General features: G+C 45.2%; 1 protein-coding gene across 1 annotated transcript in view; it reads left to right on the top strand.

Moving 5' to 3' along the window:
• Positions 1-20,324, top strand: part of CRMP1 (collapsin response mediator protein 1) — a 43,755-nt gene that overhangs the window by 8,397 nt on the left and 15,034 nt on the right. The window contains exons 2-9 of the mRNA XM_054999197.1: positions 5,279-5,367; positions 6,818-7,002; positions 10,494-10,658; positions 13,561-13,622; positions 15,176-15,256; positions 16,818-16,886; positions 18,830-18,950; positions 19,887-20,043. Coding sequence (XP_054855172.1) covers positions 5,279-5,367; positions 6,818-7,002; positions 10,494-10,658; positions 13,561-13,622; positions 15,176-15,256; positions 16,818-16,886; positions 18,830-18,950; positions 19,887-20,043 — 929 coding nt within the window. The remainder of the gene's footprint in view (positions 1-5,278; positions 5,368-6,817; positions 7,003-10,493; positions 10,659-13,560; positions 13,623-15,175; positions 15,257-16,817; positions 16,887-18,829; positions 18,951-19,886; positions 20,044-20,324) is intronic.

Here is a 20,324-nt window from a genome sequence, read left to right as displayed (position 1 = left end):
GGCCCGTGACTGCTGTGCCCAGCTGGGGGCGAGTGCTGGCGGTGGTGCGGGGTGGGAGGGTTGGGAGGCTGCAGCAGCTGTGGCTTCCCATCCCTCCTGCTTAGCCGCCAGTGCTGCTGCCACCATCTCCGTGGTGCGCACCCCCGTCCCCAGAGCCTCATCTGGCACCCCCTCTGGCGCCCCAGCGCTCCCGGCAACTGCCTACCTGGCCTCAATGGGCGCGCCGGCCCTGGTATAGAACCTATGCATAAGTGGCTCTTTTTGTGTAATCAGGTGCCCTGTTTTTATGCCAGAATTCCAGAATATGTTCTAATGAAGGGGTATAGGTCAGGGCCGAGCTTGCCACCACATTCCTCCTTGCCCTTTACGCATGTTGATTCTCCTCATTCATAACAACTTAATAACTTTAAAATGCCACTAGAAAGCACACCTTATAACGTAACCTTTGAAAACAGCCATTAAGAAAATTCAACAACAGTACAATAAAGCACATTACAACCAATTGAAAAGTGAGGCAGCATTTAAAAACAGGACGCAAGTCCAGCACACGTTTTTATGTATCTGGAATCATACTGCTAAAATGTTGTTACTGGATGGGAAATGCCTTGTGGAATAGTAGTGTGCACATCAAAAGCATTTCAGATTAATTTCAGATCCGGATTTAGGGAGGCCTGCTTTTCAATATTCCAGATTTGGGTCTCTCCTTACCATTTCAAGATTTTTTCCAGGTATTTTTGGGGTGTCCTGAAAATTAAGGACCATTTTAGCAGTTGCTCCCCATCCTCGCTCCCCCCCCCCCCGAGGCAGCAGGAGCAGGGAGGGAGGGAGAGAAAGGAAGCTGCTAGTGGTGTCTTCTGTTCTTTGCCTTTTAGAGGGCCACTGTTTCCTGTGGGCAGACCTGGCCTCCAAATTGCCCATAAGAAATAATAGCTCTGTTATTTTTTATAGGTGGTAGACCCAGCCTCCAAGTACCTGATCAGTTGATGATTTCAGTCTCTTTCAGTTTTAAGAAGACATTATTTTCTATGGTGGTAGTCCAGCTGTTTGGCTGACCAGCTTTCCCCCCTCCGTCCTCTCCCTCCTATTAGAAATAAATCAAGATGGGTAGCCATGTTAGTCTGTCTGTAGCAGTAGAAAAGAGCAAGAGTCCAGTAGCACCTATAAGACTAACAAAATTTGTGGTGAGGTATGAGCTTTCATGAGCCACAGCTCACTTAGAACTATTAGAAATAGTTATATCTTGTTTGGTAGCAGAGTTACTCAGAAGCGTTTCCCCTGACACGCAGTAATTAATCTTCAGACAAGAAAATTGTAGAAAGACAGAACTTAAGAGTTTACTAAGGTAGATTCTATTCACAGCAATATCTTGGAGTAGAAAGAAAGAGTCCTAGTCTAAAGAGTGAATTCCCTATACCAACCATTAGCTTGTTGAGGCTGTGTGTGGATGTGCCTACGAGCCCTTCATGGTGGGAGCTCTGAAATAACATCTTTAGCCTTGGAAGGCCATGAGGCAAGAAGAATCTCCCAAGAGACACAGAGACAGAGGAGGAGTCAGAGGGCATGCCCCCTTTGACAAAAGCACAGAGAGACATGCAGCACCCTCAGTGTCCAAGGCATGCTGAGTTGCCTGTTCCACCACTCACGGTCAATCGGTATGCCGTCAACATCCACATCCGCAGATCTTGGTGCTTGTCTCTTGGCAGCAGCTTGGTGATGTCCACGGTCAGCTCCTCAATGGGACAGTAATGCAGCTTGACAACTCCTTGTCTTTGCAGTTCCCTTACAAACTGATGTCAGATTCCGATGTGCCTTGCGCATAGAGTGTTCCCTTCTAAAAAGGAGAGAGCTATACTGCTCTGATTATCCTCTAGCATTTTAACTGATACAGGTTCTGCAATGTCAAAACCCTAAAGTAACATTAAAAACATCTCTAAATCTCTGCATAGTTCTGAGGCTGATACAAGTTATTCTTCAGTAGAGGAAAAGGCAACAGTTTTTTTGTTTACGACTTGCCCAGCTTATAGCTCCACTTCCATATCAAAATACATAATCAGAAGCAGATTTCCAGTCTGACCTTTCTTTAGCTCAGTCTACATCAGTGTACCCCAACAGTGCAGGATTTTTGGTAGCTGGCAGCCTTAGTTTAGAGTCTGCAGTCCCCTTTAAATATCTCATTACCCTTTTTACTGCAGTCCAATCCTTCACGGTGGGTTTGCTTATCCTTTTGGACAATATACCGCTGTTGCAATGTCAGGTCGTTGTCATCACTAGGTAAATAAGTTTGCCTGTGGCAGCTCTGTACCTGTTGTTTTCTGGCGGAGGTACACTTGGTTCCTTTTCTTTGAGAAAACCGGTTTCCATTGGTGTAGGCATTGGATTAGAATGCTCTAGGCCAAAAGTTCCCAGAAGTTCCAGTATCTTCTGGTTTGACTAAGAAGGTAGCTACCGTCTAGTTCTTGTTCAATCTGAATTCCTAAGTAAAAGTTGTCGTTGTTCAAGTGTTTCACTTCCACTTCCTTGTTGAGATGAGATATAATTTCAGCACGATCATCTTGGTTTTCTGGGCAAACAATCAGATCATCAACATAAGTCAAAATAAATGTCCAGCTCCAATTTTATGTCTGCCGTAAAGACACGAGTCGGTTTTGCCTCATTTAAAGCCTAGAACAAGCAACAGTTTGCTCAGTGTATCATTTCAAGATTTCTCATCTTGCTTATGCCCATACAGCCCTTTTTGACGTTTACATACTAGGTGTTTATTCTTTTAATCTGTGAGCCCAGGTGGTTGTTGCATGTATAATTCATCTTCTATTTTTCACCATGTAAACATGCAATCTTTATATCCAGATGTTCTGCTGGCATGTTTCTGGATGCTGCATCATGATTGTGGAATATTTTACAACTGTACAAAGGTTTGGTCATAATCTGTTCCATATATCTGACAATATACTTTGGGTTCATCTAGCTTTGTATCTCTCAACTTGACCATTTTCATCCTTTTATCTTTAAAAACCCATTTGCATCCAATAACATTTTTACCCTTGGGTAGTTTAATGAGAGTTCATGCCTCGTTCTTGTGCAGAACAACCATTTCCTCTTGTGCTTCTTGCTTTCATATCCTTGCTTCTGGTTCAGGCATTGCTGTACTTCAGCCTATGATGTTGGTTCTTGTGGTAAAGGTAGCCTTGTGAGGTTGATCAGTCTCTTGGATGGAACTCTTGTGTTGATGGACTGAGAGCTCCTGAGGTCCTGAGTCATCTCTGCATCCACAGTGGGTTCTGGCTTCTCTGGCACATCTACTGGCTCAGGAATTTCCACCTTCCTTACTTGCTTGGGTATCTGGTTGCATCTGCTCAGTGGCTGCATCCTGTGCCTCCTCACCTGGTTAGACATCTGGTTTTATTTGCATAAGAACATCATTTGGATGATATGGGAGCAGCTGGTTGTCCTCACCATCTCTTTCTGAAGGGTCACTTGTGGCAGCACTCTGGTCATTCCTTTGTCACTCATCAAATTGTACAACTCTGCTTATAGTAACTCTGTTAGTATTTGGGCCTAAAATTCTGTATTCCTTACCTCCTGGAGCATATCCTACAAAAATGCCTTCTGAGGCTCTAGGTTCTAGTTTGGATCTCTTTTCTTCCAGTATATGAGCATAGGCCTTGTGTCCAAATACTCTAAAATATTATGTGCTTGGTTTTTTACTATGCCATAACTCATAGGGAGTTTTGTCTGTAGCTCTAGTGGGTGATCTGTTTTGCAAGTAAATTGCAGTCATTGTGGCTTCTCCCCAGTGTTTGTAGGGAAGCCTAGAATCAATTAGCATTCACCTGACCATATTCATGATAGAACAGTTTTTTATGCTTAGCTACCCCATTTTGTTCTGGAGAGATTCCACCATGTCCTTTGCAGTTTTCTATGTTTTAATACGCACCAACTGGGAATTTGCAAATGTGGTTGCAGTGAGATTTCTGGCTTTTTCATCAGCATCCAGCCAATTCTCCACATCTGAGTCATCATCTGAACCAGGCGGTTTTAGGTCAATTAATACAAAATATACTTTCTCTTCCTGCAGTTCAGATGGTAATCTGAAAAGCCTGTATCAAAGTTCTCTCTTGTTAGTTTTTCTAATAAAGCCTGTCTTTTTGACATTTAAAAAAAATCCTCCAAAAATACAATCTCTGGAAAAACTTTTATTTCCCTTTTTATTTTCTGACAGAGGTTAAACTAAGCCAGCCAAACTTTTAAAAGTTTAAAAGAAGGCTTCTCTGCACTTTGGAGCCTGTAAAGGTCTATTAGGCCACTGAGCCAGTTCCTTTGTTCCCTTTTGTTAGTTTGCCCGCCAGAGCAATCAAGGATCTTTTGTTCTCTCACCAGATGGCTGTAAGGCCAGGTAGAGATGAGGAGAAAGACCTTGCAGTTTGCAGTTTTAAACTCGTAACATCTTCAATTCAGATATGCATCCATATGACCCTATTAGAAATAGTTGTACTTTTTTTGGTAGCAGAGTAATCGCAGAGTTACTCAGGCAGAAGCTAGTTTCAGGTATCTGATAAAGGGAGCGTTGACTCTCGAAACCTTACAACCTGGAAATCTAGTTGGTCTTTAAGGTGCTACTAGAGCCAAATCTTTCTCAGTCAGAAGTGTTTCCCCAAATACACAGTAATTAATCTTCAGGCAGTCAAATTGTAGAAAATAGAGAATTTACAGTTTATTGAGGCTGTCACATCTTGTGGGCCTGTGACCCCGGGAAATGGCTGGTAGGAGAAGTGGGGAGTCTGGAGGAATTGGAATCCTTGTGTGGACCTCGCGGTGTCATTGGCTGGATGCATCTATTTTCTCTGCTGGTTCCTGGATGGGTGCGTAGCATTGCAGCCTGAGTTTGAAGATTTGGAAAGGAAGTGTGAGTTTTGATGGCAAGGGCTTCTGTTACATTTCTTACCCAAGTTGCCCAGCAGCTGTGGGGTGGCTAAAAACTTTGACACCCTGCCCCCTTGCTATGGTGGATTTAAAAATGGTGACCTCCAGGAACAAAGCTTTACAGTTCCATGTCTGTTTAAGCTTGGTTTTAGGGAGCCAGTGATGTGTCATGAGAACAAACTCTGTATGAGAAGTTCAGCAGAGCAATTTGGCTGGTTCTTTTGGTGCCCTGAAAGATGCTTTTTGCCCTCTGTCACTGAGATTTAGTGGACACAGTTTTGATGGTAGCTGAATTGCCTAAAAATTTTGATTTATATTTTACTTCCATCATTTTCAGTGATGTCTTTTTTCCCCCTAGAGTGATCGGCTACTCATTAAAGGCGGACGGATTATCAATGATGACCACTCATTCTATGCAGATGTGTACCTCGAAGATGGACTTATAAAGTTAGTTTTTTTAAAAAAATGAGCTTTCGTTATATGTCTGTTGATGCTCTCTTGTGTTCCATCAATTTCTCAACAACTGCATGCAGTGAAAAATACCATACCGTAAAGCAAGGAATGTGCAGAATGTGTGGCGAGGAATCGGTAAACTCTGTGAGTCCTCCCTTCCCGTTCCACATGCACTTTGAAATCCAACCTGATGTTCCACACAATCTGTAGTTCGAATGTCCCTCAGCTAATCATAAGAAGAGACAGACGCAGAGTCCTGTGAATGAAGCAAGTCTATAATGTTTATTAAACGTGGAGGGGCAGAGGTTACATAGAGAGTAAAGGATCCCCTCGTGTCCAAATCCCATCAAAGCTACAATAGCTGTGCAAAGCATTTTATACCTTTTTATTAATTACAATATTTGTTATTCTATTGGCTCAGATATTGCTGTGGTCCCCATTGGCTCAAGTGGGCTACCACTTCTAATGATACAATAGTCCAGGGGTATGCTAATTGGAAGAAACAACTTTGGACAACAGCATAATTACGATATTTCCCGATTGCCATTGCTTATCTTATCTGCCCTTGGTTTATTTCTAGGAGGAACATCTCCCTTCCTTTCCCACACATCTCTTTCATAGGCTTTTGACTCTGCCCCCTTTTTTGGTCCATGTAACATTTTACTAAAGGCGCCCCAATGTCGCTTTTGGCAACCTTGTATGCTGGCCTCCGTGGGAGGGGTGCGCTCTCCCTTCCTGAGGAATGTGCTTGAAGTTGCATTTAGCACCCATTCCCGTTCTCTATGGCTTCTTCTCAGCCTTGAAAGGTACAGCTAATCTGATTAACTCACAGCTAGCTTCCTTCTTTCAGTAACACATTTTCTTTCCCCTTTTTCTATTGCTACATTTAGCATAAAGCAGCTTTACTAAGAAGTTTCTGTATCGAGGCATGAACAGGTGTCCTGCAGGTGCGACTACCTTATAGCAAGCTTCACAGCGACTGGTCTTAGTCTTCACAGGGATTAACATACATAACATACATTCTGCTTTGGTCATTTTGTTTCAAGTCTCATTTTCTTGCAAGTTGCGTTACAAATACTACATTAGCTCCTGAGAATAATAATGCATTGCAGTAATAAAGGCACATAAAGGTGTATGAAGTATTCTTCATTAAATGTAGTTCCTACACTGAGATGCTGCGTAAAAACAGCTTTTAAAAAGTGAGATCTCAGTCTGTGTTATGTGTGCATGATACTAAATTAAATGTTACAAATTAGACTTTAAACTTGATTTTTTGTCCTTGAGATCTTCAAGATTGCTATTACAGGTTTAGACTCTTATGGATCTTGTTTGCTAATCATGTTGCATTCCTTCTGCTCAAGGAGCCTTTCACAGGCACATCCACAGGAGAACAGCTCAGTGGCTTTTGGCAGTGGAATAAACAGCCCTTCCTATTTCTTGTTAGGCAAATAGGAGAGAATTTGATTGTTCCTGGGGGAGTGAAGACCATCGAGGCCAATGGGCGCATGGTTATTCCAGGAGGCATCGATGTCAATACTTACCTCCAGAAGCCCTGCCAAGGGATGACTGCTGTGGATGACTTCTATCAAGGCACAAAGGCCGCTCTGGCGGGAGGCACGACCATGATCAGTAAGTCCGGGCGAGATAATCCATTGAACGGACAGGATGTGACTTAGAGAAGAACTAGCTGTCTTGGTGCTGTGCAACAAGGGGCAAGTCTAGAACCCTCGTAAAAGATGGTGGTAGAGGAACACGTGGTGGCTCTTATAGCTGTGCACCAGTGTGTTGTCTGAAGGCCAGAGAGGACATATGAGTGCCTTCAGGGGTCATTTCGTAGAAAAAGAGCTGGAGGGACTCATTAACATAACTCATTAGCATATGCCACACCCCTTGACATTACCAGAATTGTGTCATTAGCGTAGCTGATTTGCTTATGCCACACACCCCTAACATCACCTGTCCTGGGTGTTTTGGACCTAATCTTGGCCATTCAGGGCCGAAATTGGGCCCAAAATGGCAAAAAGGGGCTGAAAATGGCCGGAAAGGGACTCAAAATGGTCAGGATCAGGCCGCTGCTGAATGGGAGAGTAATCCACCACCCGTCAGGCCTGATCCAGGCCGTTTCGGTCCCAGTCCAGGCTGAAATGGGCCCAAAATGGCCGAGAGTCAGGTGGGTGGGGCCACCTGACATGTGTCCTCTTTGGGGAACTGCTGGAACTGTGTTCCTGCGCGTTCCCCCTCGAAATGAGCCCTGAGTGCCTTGGACTGGATCTTATAGATTTTCCACTGATGGAAGAGGGAGGAGGGTAGATCCTGCCTGATTTCCATTCTCGCTCCAGCCCCCTGAATGCTCAGCCTTTTGTCTGTGACGATTCCCCAGCCTTCATCAGTGCCTCTTTGGGGATTACATGGGGCTGCTTGGAGGGAGAGGAAGTTGGAGGAAAGATCCAGTCCTGCCAGTAGAATATCTATAGAATCCAACCCGTTTGATTCCCCCACCCCCGGACCATATGCCCATTGTGACTGCTACATTTACAAATGCCTTTATATTTTAAGTCACGTGGGTCCTTTATGCTTTTGGTCCTGATCAACGTAATAATCTTATGGCAAGAGAGAGAGAAAGAGGTTTGCTCAGCCCCAGCCAGAGATCCTTCTGCTGGTTTTGAGACCAAACACCTGGTTGTTGCCACCAAGCGTGCACCTGACTTGGAGCTGCACTCAATCCTGGCTTTTTAAAAAAAGAGTACTGTATGACATGCACATGTGCCAACACATGGTTGCTGTGTTCACATTTTAGGTGTGCATAACTGTGAAAACAAATAATATACCATACCATACAAATAATATAATATACCAAACAAATAATATACCATAACAGTAAAAAGAATATACCAAATAGTATACCAAGAAGCTCTGTATATGGATTTGCACATGAATCTCTCTTGCTCAGGTGGATTACTCTGCACACTGATAATGTGCAAAAAGTATTTTCCTTCAAAATAACTTAAACAGGATGTGTGTGCATGCGTGCAGTGTAGTTTAAAAAAATAATAATTTATTGCTGAAAAATTGAATCAGCCCCACCCCTACACAAATCAAGTATAATTGTGGCGTATGAGGGATCCCTTTATTGTGATAAAAATATGAACCCGTCAGTTTTGTGATATGCCTTAAAGGATGTGTGGTGGCCCTCTCCCTCTGTTTATTTACATAGGGAAGTAGACCAGTAATTTTTTTCAGTTTGAAATGATTGGCACTCTGGTACGTTGGCGCAAGGAATAGCCCCTCATGGTAGAAATAGTGCCATGATGTCAGAGCAGCAATTTCCGATTTTTTTCTTTTAAAAATGGTGACTGCAGCAAGCAGTTTAGCTGGAGGACGGTGACAGGCAGTGTGTGAGAAAGCAGCAACAGTGCAAAGCAAACACAGCCACATTCCTGCAAGCACATCCAAACAGCTCACTGAGCAACAACCTCCCTATTTGCAATGGAGTGTGATGTGCTGTAACTGAAGTAGGGTGTGTGTTGAGCCAGCTTGTGCCTGCCTTACCATTTGGAAAGGGGAGGATGATTTTGGCTGATTCCCCCCTCTCACTGCAGACCTCCGCTGCCCCGCCCCCCCCGTGCCCTGTTTTCCTGGTGGTCCACTGACCCCAGTTCATTATTTCACTGGGCACAGAGGGGTGCAGCTGGAGGCAGGAGGGCTCCCTTCTGCAAGCGCCGTTCTGGCCTTCCTAGGATCCATCTGCCAGTTTCACATTTGCCATTGGCCCATGCACTGTTTTAAAGAGGGGCGGCAGCAGTACCCTCTCCTGTACTAATTACCCGCTTAGCTTTCTGTAGTCACCCCCGGCCCCTAGAGGTGGTCTGGCTCAAGATTTCAGTCTGCCCCGTTCGGTCGGAGTCTGCTGCCTGAGTGGATATGGGATTAAAAACGCTCACAGAAGCAGCTATCCTTTTTTGTCAGGGGAGTTATTGAATTTGGTTGGTCTCTAAGGTGCCACTGGACTCAAATCCGGCAGCTTTATTGAAGGTTCTTAAGGAAACAAAAGGAACTTCTGGTTCCTTCGTTCCAGATGTGTTGTGGGCACCCTTCCTCTTCCCAGGAGCGGATTGTTGTGCATGCAACGGCCTACGCTGTTTTGTCCAAGACTCATTATACTTTCTTTTGATGGGGCGCATCCTGCTTATTATTGACTCTGGAACTCTGCCAGGGGCCCTTTGCACTGTCCATAGGAATGTGTGCAGGAAAATAATAATAACGGAGCGATAGACCGGTTAAAATCTTTGCCAAGTGTGCACACCTTTTAGATGTTCTTGACACTTCTGTTTATATCACAGCTAGTTTCCAAAATTCCTTCTTCTTGTCACGCTATTAAACACCCAGAATTCGGACACTCCCTGGCGTCCGAAAGAAGCGGAGTCTCCTGCAGGGTTGTCGCCGGCCTGAAGAAACAACGTCCTCTCCTCTTAATAGAGACTCCGTAGGAGATCAGCTGCCCTGTGCGTGCGTCACGGCTGTGCAATATGCAGGCTGGCTAAGCACGCACAGATCTCCTGTCATAAGCAGGGTATTTTGCTATTAGACAGTAAAGGAGCAATAGGTAGATACTGTTTCTTGTCCATAACGGTGCCTCAGCCAAAAGGCTATCCTGCTTTGACAAAGAGGGAATTGAAGTGCAATGGCATTAACAGTTAACCATGGTTTGTGGGAGACCCTCTGGGTTATATTATGTTGATTGAATGTTGATCTGGAAGATGTGGGTTCACATCCTTTCTTGGCTGTGAAGTTTACTGGGTGAATTTGGGGCGCAGACACCTTTTCCCAGTCTAGTATATCTTGCTGGGTTATTGTGAGAATAAAATTGGGGGGATTTCCCATATACACTGCTCTCAGCGTCTTGGAGAAAAGGCGGCATAAAAAGGGATGGATCAGTTCCTTGCCCCTAGAAAACAACTGGTATCTTTACATCCTTTGAAAACGACACACCAAGAGGAGGTTTCATGACCTCCTTTGTTTCTGGTACATTTCAGCGAGAGATTTCTGCCAGTGCTGTACAGACTTGTCATGTATAAAAAAATCTCAGTCCTCTCCGGGTTTGCATCCCTTCTTCCTTGCAGTTGATCATGTCCTCCCGGAACCCGGCTCAAGCTTATTAACCTCATTTGAAAAGTGGCACGAAGCGGCAGACACCAAATCCTGTTGTGATTATTCTCTCCATGTGGATATCACCAACTGGTACGATGGGATTCGGGAAGAACTGGACATACTGGTGCAAGATAAAGGTCAGTAATGGGAAAGGGAGCAGCATGCCGGGGAGGAGCAAGAGGGTTTTTTTTTAAAGAAAAAGGATGATTATCAGTTTATTGAAATGTTGGAGAGCCTTGGTCTCATCCTCTGCTATTTGCCAGGGTTCAGTCGTGCAGCCAGTAATGGACATTGCTTAGTGATTCTTATTCTTGGGGACATTCTAGACAGCTGCCTGAATGCTCCCATCAGCCAAGCATGCCTCTCTCTTGCTCACGTCCAGGCTACTATTAGTGTGGGATGATTTTAATGTGCAGGTTTTGCATTAAAAAATGGACCTCTGCAGAAATGGCATTGATGGTGGTGACAGACAAGCAGGCCTATCTACATGGAATGACTTCTTGGGAATAATTTGAGTAATCCCAACTGGACCTTTTCAGCCACTGCTTTTGCTGCTGAAGGCAGTTTTTGCAAACACCGATATGCGTGCCAAAAACATTTTGCTGCAGATGCAGGGGCAGTGGTGACAGGCAGAAGAGCTGGAGCATTTGAGTTTTTTCCTAGAGAGTCACCATGTGTGGCTGGCTCCATTTTGCCTGCGGGGTCCTTAGGAGGACCTTCTAGGCAGTAGTTGGGAATGCTTCCTTCTGAGGGTGGCGCCTGGCAGCAGTTTTGCAGTTATAAGATGTAAAAGTCTCTTCCTTTTAGAAGGAAATCAGCTGTTGCTGTCCCAGATTGGTCCAGGGAATGTGCAGGTGGGCCCACCTTTTTGCCCTCCCACATGCCCCAGGGTCTCTGCAGCCACTGAGACTGCAAGAGTCATTGGCAAGGAAGGGGAGGCAGAAGCTCATAGCCCACTGTTTGGGCTAACAGCTGCTAGCTCTGGCTGTGAGACCTGCAAAGGATGGAAGGCTTCCCGGCCCTGCAAGGATTGCTCCATTGGTGAGAGCTTCTGGGAGGGCACTGCTGCCGAGGCAGAGCCAGATGTCCACACTGAAGAGAGTGGGAGAGAGTGTGGTCCCCCTGGCCTGGCTGTTGGGTGGTTAAGTAGGACAGTCGGGTTGATTGACTTGCCCCTCTAGCACCGAGTACCCTGGAACAGTGATGTGTAGCTGCAGGGCGGAGTGTGTGTGTGCCATTAGGCAAGATTTGTTACTTCAGATGGGTGTGTGTGGGAGGGGTTGGTGACAGCCCTTCATAAGCCTTTTTCCTTGCACAGATACCTAGCACAGGCAGAGACTGCCCTTGATTACGTGTTTGTGTTGTGCTGGATGCCAGGGGCTCCCTGACTGAGCTGGTGGAGATGCTCTCTGGCCTGCTGTGGACGCTCCCCGTTGTATAATGCTACGGGGCTTCTGTGTTTGTGCTGAGTCCTCCTTACTTGATTTGACTAAGGACTTCAAAGGCACCACTGCAATTTGACAGATGGTTTAAAGCCAGATAACTCAATCCAAGGTTCCTGAATGACTTTAGCCACACTTTCCAGTCCAGAGGTTGAGGTTAGGAAGAAAAGCCTTCCTGTATGAACTTGTATTATCTGGGACTTGATTGGCAGAGACCTGTTGGAGGGGCTTTTCTGACGGTGCATGGAAGTTGTGGCCCTTGCTCAAGGGGTGCCATCTTTAGAGCACATCTGGTTTAAGATGCAGGTGTTTTCATTCCAGTCGTCTTTGAATTAAGTTCTTGGCCCGTCTGAGGTCTTTGCGTTGCCAGGTTTCTTTTTGTTGTTTATAGCTCTTGTCTTATTGTATACTTTATATTTTCCTCAATTGTTAGCTATTTTGAGTGCTTAATATGAAGCAGAAAGATGGCAAATGCATAAACAACAAATAGAAACTTGTTGTCCCTGGACAATGAGCATTGGATGCTTGGGGGGATATGAAGGCCGTTGCTTGCCAGTTTGGTCATCTTTGATGGGTGTCCAGCAGGGAAGAAAAAAATGGGCATTTGGCCAGCATGGCCATTGCCTCCCTGAGCCAAGGGAGGCTTTCCCAGTTTATTGGAGACTGTGGTAGTGTGGTATGTGGAAATGAACGAGGCTTCTGCTTTAATCATCTTGCTTGACAGATTAAATGAAATCAAGTTTGGATTTAATCTATGAAGTGGTGGGTGCTGAGTGGTCAGTTCTTATGGACAAGTCTGAGCTCTCTAGCTTTTCAGAACAAGTAGAGTTTGTGTCCACACTTGAAGGTGAAAGAACCCAGAAGCTAAACTGGTGCATTTTTCGTTCATTCGTTCGTTCGTTCGTTCGTTCGTTCCTTCCTTCCTTCCTTCCTTCCTTCCTTCCTTCCTTCCTTCCTTCCTTCCTTCCTTCCTTCCTTCCTTCCTCGTTGCTGTTGTGAGTATAAAATGGAGGAAGGGAAAACAATGTTGTAAGCTGCTTTGTGTTCCCATTGTGTTCTCCCTATTGGGGAGAAAAGCTGGGTCTAAGCGAAGTAAACAAAATGTAGACTGCCCCTGCCCATCAGTCACACAGGCAGTATATTTTTATCTCCTGAGCTTGGGCAGAACTGAGCTAGTTATGCGAGCTGCATTACAGTGTATGAACAGATGTGTCAAGTCATGTGCTATACATAACATGGGCCAGCTTGGATTGCAGGAAAAGCAACAGACACCTCTTGGGCAGACGTCTCTTGGACAAGATGGCATAAGACGGATAAGAGTAGATTTTTATTCACCTTTCCCTGCTCTTCGGTTGCTTCCGGCACCAGTGATTGAGGTCAAGTTCACGCTGAGGCTTCATGCGCAGTTTGGCTGAACTGCTAAGCCTGAAATAAAAATAGCTCAGCATGTGCTAGTAAATCCAGAGCTGTTAATTAACATCTCCAGTGTTAATATCTCTGTGTTCTGCCTTGAGAGAACTTTCAGCTCCACTATGCTAAAAAAAGGTGCTTATTAACTCTCTTCTTTTGCATGATTCAATTTCCTCCTCTGCAACAGGTGTTAATTCCTTCCAAGTCTACATGGCCTACAAAGATCTCTACCAAATGACTGACAGCCAGGTAATCTGCTGCATATTTTTCTTCTGGGATCTCTGCACCCCAGTGCATGGGCATGTCTGATGAAGCCTCGTTCCTGTTGCTTTTGAACTGACCTTATATTTGGAAAAAAAAATTCTCACTAACTGCATTCTAGCCCTCTGAAAACGGAGAGGCGCGTCTGTCTCTTGCTGTACCTTTCGGAAGGTCATGTGTTTAACCTGGCAAGCATATTATTTTGCACTGACATTTTGGTGAATTTAGCATGCATACACAGCACATAGAACGGGGATGAAATGTATTTGAAAGGAGTATGGCATTTGAATTCGAAAATGGTCATTTTTAGCATCACAGAAGAAGTGCCTTCCAGTTTTAAGGAGATTTTCACATACGCACAGCTTGCCAAGTTTTTCCTGTGGAAACATGTTTTAGGTTAATAGCTAATATTAAATGCAACCAAAGTAAGAATTATTGGCTATGACATTCAGAAATCTCATGTTTTCTTTGGAAATATTTCCAAGAAATTTATGATGAGATCCTGAGGTTGTTTATTCAGGACTTTTATTTCTATTGAAATGCAAACATATAGAAGTTTCTGTTTTTTTGTTATGTGTCAGATCATTATTCCTGGGCAACAGCGTTATACCGTAGGAAAAAGAGGCGGTGTATCGTGTTCAGTTTTGTTTGGGTGTGCTCTCCAAAATGAGGATTGTGAATTATTATAGGAGTTGTTACTCACCAGATGTGAAATTATAAACAAAGCAGTACAAACCTTCTGGACAAAAAGTAGTTAAGTCAGAGGTACTATGGATTTGCATGCTGAAAGGAGTATTGCATCTGAATTCCAGGGATTGTTAAGTTTGTCGGGAGGGCGAATTTAAGACATTTCAAAAACTGGGCCTTGAGCGTTAAATAGCCCAATTTATGTGGTTTGATATCTATGGTGAGAACAAAAGTAAGAAATGAGGAAGGAAACTTTACTTATTCTGCACATGCTGAGCAAGTTGTATGGCCTTTGACAGGTTTCTTATTGATATGGTTCACCACTATGTATCTCACAAGAGTGACTTTGCCCGTAACTTTTTTTCCAACCTAGAGATTCCTTTTGCAACGTCCTAGTTGGGAGGCAGCTGTTTCTTCACTCCAGATCTGAGCATCTGGATGCTGCCACATCTGTCAGACTTGGAAAAGGGCTGCCATTTCTTGGACAGGAATAAACGGTTCCTTCTCATTGCTGCTTTGCTTTCTTGGTCGCTTGGCAGACTCCACTTAGTACATCTGGCCCAGGATGGGGAGAGAATGGGCTTCAGCAAAGCCCCCTCCTCTATAAGTGGTTGATTATTTATTTTATTTTATTTATATCCTGCCCTCCTCATGAATGGGCTCAGGGCGGCTCACAACATCCATAAAATACTGTGATGGAAAGGGAACAACTGTATAGACAGTTGTAGCTCTCAAAGAGGCCTACTTTTCTTGGCCTCTGGTTTATTCCCAAGGAGGATAGTAAAATAGTATAAAGCTGGAAAGAACAGCCTGCTGTCATTGACTGGTTTTGCCTCCCTTTCTGCTGTATGTAGCTTTATGAAGCCTTCGCTTTTCTGAAAAGCCTTGGAGCTGTAATCATGGTCCATGCTGAAAATGGGGATTTGATAGCTCAGGTGAGAAAACATTTTTCTATTCCATTTCTGTTGGGGTTACTTTGGGTCTGGGGAGGCATATTCCCAGGGCCTGGTGATTTTGCCACATTGTCCACCTACCTCATGTGATTCATCTGGGTGCAGAGTTACCACCACTGCTTCAAGATGGGTAGCTGTGTTAGTCTGTCTGTAGCAGTAGTAAAGAGCAAGAGTCCAGTAGCATCTATAAGACTAACAAAATTTGTGGTAGCGTAAGCTTTCATGTGTCACAGCTCACTTCTTCAGATAGCTGTGATTCGTGAAAGTTCTTCCCCTACCACAAATTTTGTTAGTCTTATAAGTGCTACTGGACTCTTGCTCTCTTCTACCACCACTGCTTCGACTCTGTGGTGGGTCACTTCTTGTTCGGGGGGGACGTTGTCTGTTTCAGAATGTTACATTTGACAGAAGAGGGGGGACACTTAAAAACAGCAGTTTATTTAGAGAGCAAGAGAGTCTCTTTTACTGTATGCCAGGAAAACCACTGCAACTAAACCCATCACCAGAAAATCTTGTTGGCTGTTAGGCCAGTGAGAATAATGAGAATAATAATGAGAATGAGAATAATAATGATAATAATAATAATAGATGTATATACCGTCCTTCAGGTTGACTTAACACCCACTCAGAGCAGTTATCCCTACAACAATCACCCTGTGAGGTGGGTGGGGCTGAGAGAGCTCTGAGAGAGCTGTGACTGACCCAAGGTCACCCAGCTAGCTACAAGTGGAGGAGCGGGGAATCAAACGTGGCTCTCCAGATTAGAGTCCTGTGCTCCTAACCACTACACCAAATGAGCTGGAAATGATTCCATCTCCATGAAAAGGCCATTCACCCCCTAGACAATGTCTGCTAGGTAGCACTGAATGGATATGGCACTAAATGTATGTGTGTGTGTGTGGGGGGGGGGATATTTACTGCTTATTTCCTCACCATTGCATAATTTCCCCTAAGCCTTCTCTGTGAGTTGGCTTTGACCTCAGAGATACTCTATTTGGCTCTTTCCTCCCATCCTCCTGGATCCTTGGAAACCAAGAAGACTTGCCTAGTTGAAGCAGTTGGAGGGTCTGGGAGGGTAGGCCCAGCTTATTCCATCCGGCAGCTGACACAGCAGCTGCATTTAGTTGTTTTAGGTGTTACCAGGGCTTTTTTTCAGCTGGAACGCGGTGGAACGGAGTTCCGGAACCTCTTGAAAATGGTCACATGGCTGGTGGCCCCGCCCCCTGATCGCCAGACAGAGGGGAGTTTAGATTGCCCTCCGCGCCAGCAGCGGTGCGGAGGGCAATCTAAACTCCCCTCTGTCTGGAGATCAGGGGGCGGGGCCACCAGCCAGATGACCATTTTCTCTGAGGGCTACCCACTGAGTTCCACCACCTCTTTTCCCGGAAAAAAAGCCCTGGTTGTTACCCATACATGATTTGGGGGTTGAGTGGTTGGCTGGCTTCCTCATGTGAGCTTACCCTTTCTGTTGCGTGTTTCCCTTGATGGGGTGCAACGTGTCAGTATGCCAAGCAGCGCTGACTGGGCATGTCTTTTTTTTTAGGAGCAGAAGCGGATGCTGGAGCTGGGGATTACTGGCCCTGAGGGACACGCCTTGAGCAGACCTGAGGAGGTGAGAGAGCAGCCGTGCATGTGTTCAGATGCTCTGGCTGTCCCGTGTTGAAATGATCTCTTTTTGCAGGCGCACACAATGCAAGATGGTTTGGCAGTCAGCCAGCACTTCACAACTTTACAATTCTGGGATAAAAACGCTCTAAATATAGAACACCCTGCTTAGGGAAAAAATGGGAGATGCTGCCTCCAATCAAGGGATCAGTGCAAGTAGATTGGCTGATTTCTCTGTGAATATTCATGACGAACTACTTGTAATGGAGCAGGATTTGGGTCCAGTAACACCCAACTAGATTTCCAGGGTATGAGCTTTCACGAGTCAAAGCTCTCTTTGGCATTTTGGGGAGGAGTGCTGTACGTTTTATTTCCTGCAGCTGCCGAGCTGTTTCTGCCGGTTGCTTGCTTTGAAGGACATACAGCATGCCCGTTTTCGCAGTGCTTGCAGCTGTGTGAGCATCGCTTTCCATGGGCTGCTTTGAGGACGTAGTGCATTTTGGGATCTGCTCTGGGTGCTGAGAGTGATGGCATTCCATAAAAATCTTCTAATGCAGCAAAACAGAATTTTTGCCATAAGCGTGGGAATTGAATCCAGCTGCCAAGCAAAGAATTGAGAGGGCGTCAAGCCACTGCCATGCCTGCCAGCCCTCTTTGCTTCTGCCTGGCCAAGTATTCCGCCCCGCACACCACAACAGCCAGCTTTGTTTTGCGTATGCCTCGCAGGTGTGAGCTTCAGACCACTGAATCTGTTCTCTGCGCAGGGGCCATTTGGTGATTAAAAACCATGAAAGCGCATCCTTGTTTCAGTGGCTGCTTTCGATTAATAAATAATTTGTTTTGCAATTGTTTTCAATCTGGTGCTGACACCATATTCTAAATAAATCATTTCTGATGCTAGAAGTGGGATGGGAAGAGTGCCCTTGCTTAGTGCTTGCTACATCACAAGAGTCAGTGTTTTGCATGTTTATTTGCTCTCCTCTCTCACTTTTTTACCATTCTGCTGAAAAAATAAAAATTGCACATACCTATCGGTCTTTTGCAGCTGCCTGCCTTCTTTTGACCTGCTTCCCTATGCAGACGAGAGGTGCTGCTAGGAAGGAGGGAAGAGACAGGTGCTGTGCAGGAGGGGAGAGGCTGCTGTTGGAGGCCTGCATGCTATCCTCTGGGAGAAGCTTCCTAAAGAACTGCAGGCTACCCTGAGCATGCAGTTTGGAGGGCTTTGGCGACAGCAGCAGGCAGTCGGACTAGCCCTTCCATTTATTCCCACTTAGTATTTTAAGCATGCTCTCCCTGACTGCTCCGTGCTAGTAGCTTCATTGGTTGGCTGGTAGCCCAATAACTCACCTTCCTTTCCTGTAGCAGTGTTTGGTGGTATTCAGCCAGGTGGATAATCAAAGAACTGCAGTAGAAATAGAACGAAGTGAATTACAGAGTTTGGAATGCAGGACTACCTGGGGGTGGCTTTGGGTATATTCTCCAGGTGATCACAATGGACTTTGCAGTTCTTTCTCATTAAATACATTTACATTTTAAAATTATTTTAACATGTCCCAATTGCAGATAAAACATTTTTGTTCTTCTTTGGAGACTTGTAATTACTGATGTATAGAGAAGTGGAGAGAGAATCAGTTTGTCTTGTATCTGTTTGCTAAGAATGCCAGGAATACCAATGCAACTCTGAACTAGGGAAGGCTTGTTTAGGATGGCAGGGACAATAATTGACCGGGCTCTCTCAGCAATATGGTGCATCATTTAAAATTAATTCTGCTTGGAGAAAAAGCAGAGAAGGTGAAGAGACGGGTGTAGAAAAGAGCTGCTTTGGCGGCGACTCAGAAAAAGATGCGAGCAGGAGGAGAAGGCAGCCGAGCCCTTGGAACTCACTGCACAAAGGTGTTGTCAGGATAACAACACTTTGGCTTCAGCAGTGTTTCTGTGTTTGCATTTCAGCTCGAAGCAGAAGCTATTTTCCGGGCCATCACCATTGCCAGTCGGATCAACTGCCCGTTGTATGTCACCAAGGTCATGAGCAAGAGTGCAGCAGACATAATTTCTTTGGCTAGAAAGAAAGGTAAGGATGCGCTCAGCCCGCTGGTACCATGGCTCAGTCATGCCCAGTTGTGGATTGGTGGGTAGATGTCCAAACTAGACAAGAGCAGGCTCGGCTGACTGGCTGGGAAGCCGCTGATCTAAACATGCACTTGGACAAGAAGCTCTTCTTAGCTGAACAAAAAGAATATTAATTCTGATCCTTTCTCTGATGCTGCATGTCCCCGTATTAAAGGTATGCCAAAGATCGCTCCTTGTTTTCCAGGTTGTAGAAAAGCACAGAAAAAGCAAAAGCAAAACAACCATCGGTGATGTGTGAAAAATAAAGTATTCAGCTTGACAATCCCAATTGTGACTGTCTAGTTGAAAAAATTATTTTTCCTACAGCACGAGTAGTTCTTTTGCTTCTCTCTCTGGGACATGGCCCGTGCTGAGCCATACCTTAGTATAATTTAACTTAAAAGCAAAGATAGGCAGGCATTTGATCACTGTCTGGCACATAGTTCTGCACTGGGGGCAAGGGACCTTTGGGGTTAGTGGGCAGCGAAAGAGACATTCCATGGAAGCAGTTATCAGAGTTGGGGTCTCGCCTCTTCTGCCACCTCCCTGGCAGTGCGGCTTGGCCTTGTCTGATCCAGCCCAGGTTACTGACTGCTCACTTGGAAATCCCTTACGGGATCATCAGCTGTTGCTTACATGCTTGTTTCTGACGGCTTGTTTCTCTTCTTTTTGGTGGCCCAGCGGGGAGAGAGGCTGGTTGGAATCAGAGCCATCAAATTAAACCTTTGTTGGCTTTTGTGTCTTCTTCATTAGCACAGAGATGTTGAAAGCCTCTTGATGAAACTCACAGATCGCTTTGCTTTTGCAGGCAGGTTTTGTTGTTGGGCCATACAGGCCCAGTGAATGTCTCAGGGCTTATGCCATTGACCCTAGCAGTTGTATCTTTCCTTCTCTCAAGGTTCTCTTGTTTTCGGGGAACCAATCACAGCCAGTCTGGGGACCGACGGGACACACTATTGGAGCAAAAACTGGGCCAAGGCAGCCGCGTTTGTGACCTCACCCCCACTGAGTCTGGATCCTACAACCCCTGATCATTTGACCTCACTTTTAGCCTGGTATGGAACTGGATGTCCATGAACTTCTTGGGTGTGATCTGAGGGGACAGCAGCCAACGAACAAGGCAGTGCCCGGGTGTGGTTTGGAGCCTTGCCTAATGTTACTTACTCTCAAGCAAGTGGCAAATCTTGTATTCCTCTTGGGACCAAGACAGACTTTTCAAAAGTGTTCGCATTTTCCTGACTTCTTAAGCACCAGTTTCTGCAGTGAGATTGGGGGAGCTTTGCCTTCATACCGTTTCTCCGTTCACAATCATCCCCCCCGAAGCTGGTTAATTCTG

This window comes from Eublepharis macularius, chromosome 15 (assembly GCF_028583425.1).
Source record: "Eublepharis macularius isolate TG4126 chromosome 15, MPM_Emac_v1.0, whole genome shotgun sequence".
Classification (NCBI taxonomy): Eukaryota; Metazoa; Chordata; class Lepidosauria; order Squamata; family Eublepharidae; genus Eublepharis; species Eublepharis macularius.
The sequence above is the reverse complement of the archived record's forward strand: the minus strand, read 5'-3'. Positions and strand labels throughout refer to the sequence as shown.